At 42.8% G+C, this 12,679-nt stretch overlaps 1 protein-coding gene across 10 annotated transcripts in view; it reads left to right on the forward strand.

Annotated features, from left to right (window-relative positions):
• RBM20 (RNA binding motif protein 20) overlaps positions 1 to 10,627 on the forward strand; it is a 131,083-nt gene extending 120,456 nt beyond the window's left edge. For 9 of the 10 annotated variants that reach the window (XM_040564136.1, XM_040564138.1, XM_040564142.1 and 6 more), the window contains 3 exons: positions 1,189 to 1,308; positions 2,256 to 2,377; positions 6,309 to 10,627. In XM_040564136.1, coding sequence (XP_040420070.1) covers positions 1,189 to 1,308; positions 2,256 to 2,377; positions 6,309 to 6,419 — 353 coding nt within the window. In that variant the 3' untranslated portion in view covers positions 6,420 to 10,627. Of the gene's footprint in view, positions 1 to 1,188; positions 1,309 to 2,255; positions 2,378 to 5,875; positions 6,001 to 6,308 lie in introns of all 10 variants that reach the window. The other variant, XR_005821620.1, reaches the window with a different exon arrangement.
• The last annotated feature ends 2,052 nt before the right edge of the window (positions 10,628 to 12,679 follow it).

Here is a 12,679-nt window from a genome sequence, read left to right on the forward strand (position 1 = left end):
TTGTGTGCCCTATGTTTCTGCCATGGACTTGGTATCTGGGATCTGCAGTGCAAGGCTCTAGGGTCTCTGCAATGCAGCTGCCAGCTCAGAAGGCCAGAAATCAACTCCAGTGGGACTAAAGTTGCCACAAAGGCCCTGGGATGGTCTTAAAGTTAACTTGAAAGCCAACCAGCCAGGATTTCATATTATTTTCTTTTAAACCATGTAATAGATGTATTTAAAACAATGAAGAAAATATCATTTTCATAGCCAGAAATTGCAGATCTCCGAACTGCAGACTTGAAAGGCAGGAAGGGTTTGGTTTGGGCAAAAATCTCTTTGTTTTATGAGAAAATACATCCCTTATCTAGGCAAAATTTGCAGCACAGTGGAAATGGTGTCAGGGTAAGGGAACCAGTTCTTTGATGTAAGAACTGAAAAATAGGAATCACACCAGTGTACCTGAAATTCTGATGCTCTGTGGGAAAATAAATAAATAAATAAATAAAGTCTTTTTCTAATAAAAGGAGTTCACATGTTGGGAAGGGAGAGCATCTGCTCCTTTAACTAGCTTTATCCACCTCAGCAAACCAACCCAATGTTTTCCATACTTTCATCTCCTGCCTGTGTCCATTTAGGCTGATCAGCAGGGACCAATCATCCCCTCCCTGGCCAGGAACTGAAATCTTCACATGGCCCAGAGTCATAAAGCAGAAACCATCCCTTGGGGAGCTGAGGATGGGAGAAGAGTGGCTCCAGGAAGAAGATGGCAGCAGTGCCGTAGGGGTCCTATTGAGGAGGGTTTGCTCTGCCCATGCAGCTCCTGAGGCCGTTTGGGAGCTGCTCTCAGCAGGTCCTGCAGCTCCATCACTGGCCGTGCAATACCATAGGTGGTTACGGAGCTGCAGCCTGGCCATGCTTGTGCTTATTGCTTGTGTAATATTACGGATCTATTTAGAGATTAAAATACGAAAAGAAAAACAATAACAAACATGAAGTTAGAAATAGAAAAAAATGGCCTACTGGGTGAAATAGGAGTGACTGTCAGCTGCAGGGGATGCGCCGAGTAGGCTCTTATTTCAATGGAAAAGCAGTTTATCCATTTTGCTTCGTTCATAGCTCCAGCCAGAATGTGTTTCCAAGAAGTCAGCAAGTGTCTTTTTATACTAATAAAGTGTTTTCATTCAATACATTTATTCATCTGTTAAGCAAATTCTAGGTACCTGGAAATGAGATCTCTCGAGTACCCAGAAGTAGAGCCTAGAAGAAGGCACTCTCCGCCAGGCTGGGAACAGGAGGACGTCTTCACCGAACTCAGCATTCCCCTGGGTACGTTTGGGCGCCCAGGCCGAGGTTGGCCTGAGATGCCACCCACTGCAATTCCTAGAGCTTACAACAAGATGTCACTTTAAGGCTACTTGCTATATTTATTTCTCAGAACAGATGTGAGGAGAGTGAAGGAACAGGGTATACAGCAGAGAGGTAGCTGTTGAAAGAAACGGACTTCATTACAGTCCATTGCTAATTTCTTTCCACATGAATGGCTAAAAAAATAGCTGTTAATGTCACTGATGAAATAAGTTCCTGTGGACTTCTTTGTCTCAAACCTGAGCCTGACTGATTCAGGGAATCTCTGCAGTAATCAAGAAGAAGCATAAATTAGCCTGCTGGGAGCCCCAGCAGGGATGTTTGCCCTCATAAGGAAGCTGGTGAGGCTTGGGTAGAAGGATCATTCAGGGAATTGTCCAGGAATTACAGAGTTTAACTCTTAAGACATATGGTATGAAAAATACTTAGCAATTTAAAAGTATTTGTTATAAAAGTATTTTTTTATACTTTAAGTGTAAACAGAAGTATTGTCTTTACTGTGTACACACTGATCATGAGGAAAACACCTGGGAGAGGTACACCTTTAAGAGTAATTTGCATAATGCAAGTGCGAATTTTGCTGCTAATAACTACTATAGCTCTTCCAGCCGTGAGGTTACACAGTGAAGTTTCCAGTCAATATTATGTGAGAGAAGGTACATTTTTACATATGCATAATATTTCTGAAAGAAGAAGTGCAAAGTGCATTTGCAAGGCACAAGATTTTAGACTGCAGCTCAGTATTGCAAAATTAGGTAAATCAGAGAAGTGAATCCAGGATCAGTCTTCATATCTGTGTTATTTAACTAAGCAGCACCTTTTCTTCTTTTTTTTCTTTGAAAGCAAGTTTATGCTGGAGGGGAAGGGTTTCAAGTGACGTTTTGATGTAATTCAGAATCTCTCAATAGGTGTGGAATTCGTGGTGCCTAGGACTGGCTTTTACTGCAAGCTCTGTGGACTCTTTTACACAAATGAAGAGACAGCAAAGACAAATCACTGCAGAAGTACCGTTCACTACAAAAATCTCCAGGTAAAAACATGCTTGAAACTAGCTAATAACCAGCTCATGGGGTGGACCATGTATAAGATAATGATGCTACCAAAAATTGATTTTTGTGCTGTAGATAGAATTCAGACAAAGTGAAGTTTAGATAAAACTTTTCAGTAGTTCCAAATGTTAGCACACTAATTTCTCATTGCCATATCTCTGCAGTCTACTTCTGGATCATAAATAAGATGGGGCCAGGTGACAATTTTATCTTCTTATCCATATTTGGTCCTTGTCACCAGCACAGGAAAGAACTCAGACCTTTAGCTGTCTGTTCTTGAAGGACCCAGACATTTGCATCACTGGGAGTGAGCCCAGCAACAACCTTTATTATCTCTTAGTTTAAGGAGCACTAAATATGCCACTTGTTTAATAAAGTTGCCATTCCTACTTTGCATGAGCATATATTTCTGCAGCATGTTTCAGCAAGCAGTACTCTGTGACGCACAGGCTCTGCGAGGCATTTCCTGTGACCTGCTGAAATCACCTTGCTATGCTGCAGAACAGCACAGGGGCTCAGCCACGCAGAACACCACTACTGAATAATTTCTATAAGGATCCGCAGAAGCATGTAATCACTTGCGTGGTTTCAGCACTTGATAATAGCACAAAGAGACCATGGGTGCTTGCCATTAAATCAGAAGTCCCCACCTTTACCACTTCTGAGATGCATGGTTGATAGTATCAGTCATAACAGCACGAGCATCAACTGCCCAGTGCTGAGAGCTCCTTAGAGGAGGTAACCTTATCGCACATCCCCTTGAGTCCATGCCTGTGTGTAGCGTACATGTACTGCAGGAGATGCTTTTATCAGAATGCTGTTGGCATTCTCACACTCCCAGCCAAAGGAATGAAAGAACAAGGCTGCTCCTTCTTTTTCTGTTCCTTCTGTCTTACTTCCTGGAGCACTGCTTCTCTTCAAGTAATACCCATCTCTCCCTAACTGGCTAGTAGACATCAGCTTTTCTGAGAACAGTTTTTTGCGAGTCACGCTCAGAGTCAAATCATTTCTCTGGGAGAATTTTCTTCTTGACTTTCCTGAACTTACTCAGCTGTAATCATACAAAGGCCTCTGGCTTTCACAGACTGTGCCTGCAGAGCTGCTATGCTTGCTAATGTTAGATCCTCCAAGTGTAAGCTTGACGAACTGGTGCCCAGTTTGCATGTCTTTTTTTGCTTCGTACAAGAAAATCCAGAAGGATTCACCAAAGGTAGCACCACTCAGTGCAGGCCATGTGTCCCATGTAAGTCTGTCCCAAAGAAACTCGTGCTTCACGAAAGTTTGCAACTTCAGCCCTTGGTAACTAGCCTCATGGGAAGGAGAGGCATTTTTTTCATTTTCAAAGTTATTTTGTCAAAGTCATAGAGAAAATATGTCCATTAAAACTGAACCAGCATGAAAACAAAACAAACACACCACACATTTTCTCCCCTGTAAGACATTTCCCATGAGCACTGTGGTAGATATCTAACACTGACTTGAGATAAAGCACAGAGACCGCAAAAGCTGTTAAAATTAAATCTGTCAAACATGGTAACGAAAACATTGTTCTCTAGAGCTGTACCTCTTATCTTATTAAATGGAGGAAGTAAGTGTCTGATAAATACCCATCCAACTTTTGCCCTCTCAAATGGAAACTCAGCAAGTTTTAAATAATTGCTCCGTATTTCTAGAACTGTTCTAATTGCAGTACTGTTAATTTATGCACTCTGCAAGAAACGTCAGTCTTCTAGGATGGTGCAATTTAATGAGCATATCCACCGATATGAGATCTAGGGACAGCAGCTGTATCTGAAGCTGTGGCACTGCAGCTGCCCACTGTCTTTCTGTTGTTGTGCCTCCATGAGGAATAACATTGTCCAATACCAGCAACATTGTCCCAAATTCTTTCATGACTATGAGTCTTTTGTAGTTATTTGCTACATGTCGTCTTTCACATGATCTGTTTGGAGAAACATCCAGAATGTGTGTTCGGTGTTTGGATTTGAACACAAAACCGAATAGTTTGTCTAACAGTTTTCTTCAAAAGCCTCACTTAGGCGATGAATAAAATAGTCACCTTCACCTGAGTGTGTTGTCCCTTGAAGAACACCAATCACTGAAAAACTTTTCAGTTTCTTCATCCGCCTTGCAGACTTTTTGTAATTTTCCATTCTCTTCAGCTTAATAAATAATTTCCCAGGTGGTATTTATATTTACAGATCCACCACTGCTTCCATGTCCAAAAGATCTACCATTTGTCCTTCCCTCCCACAACTACCACACAAAGCTGTCAGATTCATCTGGTGTAAGCTACCTTTGGCAACTCGGTGCAGCATTTTATCCTGTTTTCCACAGGCTTTATGCAATATTCATCAAAACTTGTATTTAGAAAAAAAGTATATTTTTGACTCTCATTTTCCTGCAAATGAATTTGAATGTCTGCTTTGTGAGCTTCAAAACTGGTGTTCATGTTAGTCGTGATAGCTGACATTAACATCAACTAAAGGTGGTGGCTAAATCTCAGTCTTATTTCGGTGGGCAATCATTAAAAACCAAAAATGTGTGGGTTATCTGATCCAACGACAAGCGTTAGTGATTTATTATAGTTCATGATGAACGGATCACTTCTCCCCATCTTTATGGATCCTATATCTCTATATATTCCTGTAACGTTTACTCTGGCCTTCTGCCACATGGAATTTTGTACCCAGGGACCACAATTAAGAGTTGTAAAATTTCCACTGCCAAATCTCTCTATTCAGGTTAACAGGGATGCAGTCATCATTTTGTTACAGTTATGCCTACTCTGCCTTTACTGATTCCCTTTCAGATGTACTTTTTAAATCCAAATCTTGTATTTATGTGAGACAACCTGGCAGTCCTAACACAGCCCCTCATTTCTTTACACCCATTTCCCATTCCATCTCTTCCCCATGGATGACCAAGAGTGAACTTTACTCTGGAGGAATCTTGCAACTAGATAAGGTTTTGCAGTGACATGCCAGCATCTTTTTGAAACAAGTCCAAAGGAATAATAAGCTAGAAAAGAGAGTTTTACATTCATAAAAATGTGCAGGGCAGTTATTCTTGCATGTGGTATGTGTAATAAGACCATCTCTACATTATTATACAAGTGTCTGTCTAAACTAACTGTTGATGAAGAAGTTTCTTCCATCTATTTCTAGGTCTGTTGACCTTGAATAAATACTTTGAGCACCATTGTCATACCTACATCAGTTCATCTTCCATTTTATGTGCACCTCTACTAAGAGCAGTTCCCAAAGGTTGGAGGCCTCACTGGCCTTGTCTGTATATAATGGTGAAATGCTTTGTCTTAGAGCAATACAATAAATGTAAATACTCTAGCCAGACTGCTAAATTTTGTTAATTGTTATTGATTTGATTCATCCCTTAATATAAATGTTCTTGTGTACAAGGTATATGTCTGAACTGGATGTGCTGAAAATGTAATATATATGCTTTTACTTATGACTCAGAAACCACATCTACTTTCTGACACAACAGCCTTACACTAGAATACTTTTGCCGACTCAGTGGAATTAATTCCTGCGCTATACCATACAGGAGCAGTGAGCAGCGAGTTTGCTTGTAAGGAGAAAAGGTGAGGTCTAGTTTCACTCGCTGATGGGGAGCTGTGGTCCTCCTGGCTCTTTCACCAATTCCCCTTGTGGCACAGAGTAAATCACACAACTTTTGAGGCTCTCCGTGTAGTAGAGTATCTCTCATTAAGGTAGTTTGCCTGGCACAGCTATTTTTCCTGGCTTGAATTTTCACCAAAAAGGGGCTTCTATGTGTTTTCTTCCGTTGTGAGGTGCCAGGAGAGTGTATGAGTTCTGAAAAGGAGTAAAGCATCCTGTGTTGAATATTTTCAGTTTTGGTAAAGATGCTTTGTTTCTGATCTGCTTGCAGAAATATCTATCACAGCTTGCAGAAGAGAGCCTGAAAATGAAGGAAGAAGGCAGCCATCTGCTTCAGGATGACACTGGAATTGTTCCTCACTTTGCAAAGAAAAAATTATGATGCGGATGAACTGGAAGAGCTATAATGAGTGAATGCTGATACTTTTTTTCTTTTTTTTTAAATTTCTCTGATATAACTGTCAATTTGCACTGTACAGAGGAGGGGAAATAAAGAGCATGTTCCATGCATCTATGCCCAGAGTGCCATTAAAAACCAAAATGCCTGAAACTGTTTCCCATGGTGAAGCAAAACTGGCATATCTGTTACAAGTGGAGCAATTCTTTCTCACACTCTGCATGCTGGGAGTGGTTTCCTAGATTAAATCAGAATTCTCAGGGATTCTTCAAGTTTTAATTCTGATGTGACACATCAGGTCAGGCGGAGTATTTAGAAGCACTCAGCATCCTCCAGTGGATGCTGGAAGGAAAGGAGACGTGACTATAAATAGGCTTTAATGTTGCTTAAAATATCTTCAGCCATTTTACTCGTTAACCCAGTGAGCAGGATTTGTATAGGATATCTAAAGCCATTGTGCTAAAACTAATCCGTAGATGGCATAATGTAAACCCCATCAGCATCCATCTCCGTGTGTCTTAGAGCTTGCTGAAGTGATAGGTATTTGTGTTGTTAAGCACTGACTGTGTTGTATGAATGCAGAGGGAGCCGCAGTCTCTGCCCAGGGACCTTAGAGCCTGAACCCAGCACAGCGAGAGCAGTTCAAATGTGCGTGCTGACAGCTAACCTGCTCGGGTTTTCAGCATTTTCCATGGTGTGATCAGGATGTTCTCCAGGTACTGTTGTGTTTGAGACTCTTCTTTTTGATAATTCTAAAGGGTGCCAACTTCGAGTCTTGCAGACTTGAAACTCTCACAAAAGGATTTTTGAAGTGCTGTGTGTTTGGACCACGTCACTTTTAGACATTTTATTCAATGACTTTTAGGGTCTTTCTGTTTTCTTTCAAACCTGCTTTTCCTCAGCTTGGCAATGTTGAATGTTCCTGGTTTTCATGGAGAGATGCCAGACTTTTAATATTGTTTTTGTATTTTATTTCCCTGAATTTTTAAGGTGAATACAACAACTGATGGCTCACAGTGCTGTGCTGAGAACACAGGATGCACCAGCAGCTCTGAAATTATTATGAGCTATTGTTTCTGCACAGTTGTTGCTTAGTATTTTGCAAAGTCCCTTTGAAATGCACTGTACGAGTTTCTGGTTCATTTCAATGGGGCTTTGTGTTGTAAAGTGAATACGTATGCAAACCATTGCCAGAATTGATCCCAGAGTTATGCTTTTATAAAATGCACCACGCAATTTAGACAGATGCGGATTTGCAGGCGTGTTTCTGTTCTTTGCCTTACTCTAATATTCACCACGGTACGTTCTGTAACAGTTGCTGGTGCTAGATATCCTGTTGAGATGTTGCGCAGAGGAAACAGTTTCCCAGAAGGTTCCTACCATCCCTAAGAATGTTGCAAAATATTGCAGAGTGGCCAAATTGCCAAAACTGCTTCCACCAAAGTATTTGTTCCATTATTTCTTGTGCCAGTAGTCATGTTCGCTTTCTGAAGTGCCCTGTGGCCAGGCAAGGTGTCTGAGAGGTGCCTGTCATTATCGCCTGAAGCCCTCTTCCATTTCATGGCCTGTGCTTTCTGTTGTTTTTACCAGAGGTGGATTCAGATGTCATATTAGGAATTCCTGTTTCTTACAAGTTGAGGGATTCTTTGCATCCCACATTCAGATGTGGCCTATCTGAAAGAAGAGGGGAAATGAAAAGCATTGCAGCATAAATCCTCCTTTGTCCATACTTCAAGTATTTTAAGATTTGGGTCCATCTGTCATTTAAAACAGCTCTTTTGTTTTCCCCTATGTTAAAAAATAAATAAAATTGCAAACAAGGTATTTTTCCTTCAAGGGCTGGGCTTTGCCTTTGACTGTTTGTTTTTCACATTGCAGTGAAATTTGAGCACAGGGCTGTTAGGGCAAGAGCTTATATAGCAAGCTATAAGATTACGAAAACGGCAGTAAAGATTGTGCAACCGTCTCCTAAAGCACAGCTCTCAAGCTGGTCATGTATCATCTGAATATGAAGTTCCCTTCATGCCCTTCAGCACAATCTGAGCACAAGGGAAGGAAATCACTCCAAATGCAAGCATCAAATCTTTGAAGCTAACCCTGCTATCAAACTGGGGCTCTCACCGGCCTAATGGGAGCTTATTAGACCATGTGGTTAAGCTTAATTGGATGTGAGACGTAGCTGACTCTATATCAAAGCCATGTGCCTCCAGCAACTTTATCCCCAGGTAACCTCAAATGAGAAAAGTATCACTGTTATTATTCTTTGTTTGTATTGCAGTAGAAGCTACAGGTCCACTGCCTTTATTATGGGCACAACACAAATCCACAACAAAGACTTTCCCAGGCCAGAAAGCTTTAAATCAGACCTTCAGAAAACAGACGGCAGGTGGATACAGGCAGACAGGGAAAGCAATGGGCAACGATGAGCTTTTGACTGGCAGCAGCAGAATTACTAAAATGAGTGTTTGCCCAGGGGTTATCTTGGGATTTACAGGAGGTAGCTCAAACTACTTCCCCCCTCCTCTGATTCTGAATCAGGCTCACTCCCATTATTCATAGCTTGCATATTTAACCTCCTCCTTTCTCCTAGCCAGCTGCATTAGGCACGCAGAATTCCTTCCTGAGAGAGCGGCGCTCAGTATCCCTCAATGCCTGACTGAGATGTGCTCGCTTACGTTTCAGTCCCTGTTTAGGGCTTCAGAAGCTGGAATCCTGACCAAGGCTCACCAGATACCTGCTTTGGGTCGTGGTCTAGGCGCTTGTTTGCAGCTGCAGAAGGAGGAGGCTCCAGAGGCAAGATGGGATCCCTGCCCTATGTGACCTAACCCAGGCGTTTGTAGAGGTGGTTTGGCTGCCCCATTCCTCGGGGCTCTGTCCTGACACAGCAGCAGTCTGTAATATCCAGGGTACAGCCAAATGTTTCTCTTCTCAGTTTCCCTTCTGAGAAAGTCCTCTTTCTCCCTAGAATGCAACGCTTTAAAGCAGTTAAAAGCAACCCCAAGTCTCAACTAATGCCTAGCGACCCCAGTGATCAATTTTCAGCCTGATTTGCTTTGAGATCCCAGAGATAATCTCCTTCCCTCTCCAAGAGGCCATCACGCAATGCTGGCAGGCACTCAGCTCCTCAACTTCTCTCTACTACCTATTCTGCTGAGGAAGAAGGACACTGTAGGCAGACGCTTTCCTTTCTCAGCGTGTGTAAAAATGTGTTGTTTCTTTTGGTTTCTTATATTTAAAATCTTTACTATTTTTTAGTTGGCATAATTCATCATCACTATAATCCACGCTGTTTATTAATACATATATATACGTATATATATATATATATATATATAGCACAAAGCAGGCTCAGGTCTAGCCAAAAAACTATTGATATTTAAAAAAGAGCTTCCTTAATATATACAAACCATTTCAACACATCTCAACCAAAGATTGCACTTTTTGAATAGGGACTATGCTTTTCATCTTTGTGAAATCTGTATTGATCTCAAATAGTCTTTAATATCAATCTGCAATTTACTTTTTTGAAGTAAAACGTAAAATAAATAAACATTTGCCCCGTAAGATTAGACAGTTTCATATTGGCTTTAACACTAAATTAGTGTTAGGCTGGTTATATTCAGGGTTTTTCTATTCTCTAAGGATTAAGGCTGTGATTTATTGAATTATACTTGAACTGGACCAGATGTATTATTTATTGAGCTTATATAATCTTGTTAATTTAAGTTTTGGCTTGTAAACAGTTGGAATTTGTTAGTACTTGTTTAATTATGTAGGAACTGTCACCAATATTAACTAATCTGTGTAACTGATTGCAAAGTGTTTCAATTTGTGTTTCTTAAAAAGAAAGATTTTAATAAAGAGAATTAAAAGCATAAGCAGTGGTGGGCAATTGTCCCAGCAATGACATGCTTCTAGCTTCCCAGGGGATCTATTAAGAACCAAAATGAATAAAAGATAGTTTGGGAGGTAAGATGAAAGCAGGAGGCCAAAATGTTTGCTTTCCAATATAATTACTGGAAGTTGTGTACTAGTACCAGGTAGTTCCTGCCACACAGATTGTGGGTGACTGCAGTCATCTGGTGCTGAAGGTGAAGTGAACACATCTTGGTCTTTCACTCTGTAACTGTTATTGTTACTACTGCTTTTGCCTCTCTAGATCTATCTTCACTTCTCTTTTTATTTCCAAATGAACTAGGCAAGCTGGCTGTCCCCACTGGCTTTTCTGTCTCTATCCAGATTGCCTTCTCGTCCTTCTGAGCACCATATAGAATTATTGTCCCCAGCAAAGCTAAGCATCCCCTCCCCACCTTGTCTCCACCTCAAATCCCCTGTTTGCCTGTTTCCCTTCCCTCCCTTGCTCTCCCTTTGCCGATTTTTCCTCTTTTCAGCACACTGCCCCAGAACAGCTGTGGAAATGGGTCATGGGCAAAAAGACTGGCACTCGGGTTTTCTGACTCTCCCATTTGTTAAATCAGCACTTTAGTCTCTTTGAAGTAAGTGTTTTGCAGCTGAGGCACACGTGTAATGTATTTTAAGCACAAATGGTTTCAGTTCTTCTGTCCCGGATGTATTGAAACTTTCAAACTCGTGATTTCGATACCATCTCATGACAGCTACAACTCTATCTTGCTCTAAAAATCAGGAAAGTTGATGTCATGTGTTATTTTGGCATCATATATCCCTAACAAAAAAAAAAAAAAAAAAAAAAAAAAAGAACAATCCAGATTGTTGAGTTCAAAATGTAATGAGTTTCCCATCCAGATTTTGTCACGTGCACTTTTCTTGGCGGAAAGGGGAACGCAGGTGTGAAAGACAACAAAAGATGAACAGCAGCACACACCCAAATACCGGCTCAGCCTTTTGACACAAGGCTGTGACGGGTCTCCCTTTGATATCTGGCCCGTAACCTGGCTGTCCTCCTTGATTAGCAGAGCTGAGGAGGTCAGGGCCGCCCGAACATGGGCACCCTCCCAGAAGAAGGGAGCTGGAATCACGCTGCCTGCACAGACGCGGGGCTGGGCTGGCGGCAGGCTCGCTGCTACACTCGTCGTGCAGACGTGGTCTTGGAGGGCAGGAGCCACCTCGCTGTGAGCGGCCATGGGGCTGGGATGCAGGGGCTGGGATGCTGCCAGGGGCACAGCCTCCCTTCCCCTGCCTGCCGTGCCGGTGCAGCCTGGGACTCTGCCGTGTTTGTGCAGGTGGCAGCGAGGGCAGCCTGAAGGAACAGGTTTGCCTTTGCTTGCTTGCCTACCTCCGACTCCGCCAGCCCTCGCTTATCTCTGTCAATACAGTGAGCACTCCCCATCTGTTCGGCGTGTCTGATGCAATACCGCACCACGAGGCCACGGGAGCGTGAGTATGTATTCCTGGGGGAAAAGTGCCCCTGCTGTGGAGAAGGTGGGGACTGGGCAAAGCCCGGGGGTCTTCCCTACCCCAGCTGGGCTGTCCTTAGTGGAACTGGGTAATGCAGCGGTGAAACAGAAAGTATCTTTTTCCTTACACAAAAGGAAAACCCATAAGCATCAACCTTTTCACCAGAGGGACAGGGCTACACATAGTGCTGGCCATACTGGTGTGGACAGCAGGAATCCCCCGGTGTTTCTCACGGCCCTGCTGCTCACCCTCCGCCAAGCTACAGTGCGTGGCAGCTTTATGCAGCGCGCCATCTCGCTCTGACCTAATGAATTCCCAGCCCCGTGGAAACACGGCTCCCCAGAGGCTGCACTGAAACCAGCAGTGTCCAGCTCTTTCTACCTGTCCCCTTTTATTGATAACAGAGGCTCTGGAGGGCGCTGCCCGGGGCCTGGAAGCAGGCAGGGGAGCTGCGGGGCCAGCAGGACCCACCTGGCACGCTGCGGATACTCTTGGGGTTCATCTGCACACAATTGCATCCGCCTACTGCGGGGGGAGATTTCTAACCAGATACCCGTGGTGATTAAAGCCACTAAGCTCTCACTTTGGGCTTACGCTGGCTGAACAGCTGTCTGCCAGGAGCAGCATTTAGCTACCTGAAGTAAGCTTCTTTTAAACTGAAATGGGAGCGTACATCAATTTTTAATTAACTGGGTCAAATCTAAATGAGTGGGCATGCCCAAAAGCTTTTTGTGAAGTAGAAAGCTCCATAGGGCAGGCTGAATCCAGCCTGTTAAATGTTTAAATAATTGCCAGGCAGGGCCTTGGCCAATGTTCCTTCAGGTAAGACAGTGAGCACCAGCAGCACAGCCCCGACGGGAGGCAGCTTT

The sequence above is a fragment of the Cygnus olor genome, chromosome 7 (genome assembly GCF_009769625.2).
Source record: "Cygnus olor isolate bCygOlo1 chromosome 7, bCygOlo1.pri.v2, whole genome shotgun sequence".
NCBI classification, from domain to species: Eukaryota; Metazoa; Chordata; class Aves; order Anseriformes; family Anatidae; genus Cygnus; species Cygnus olor.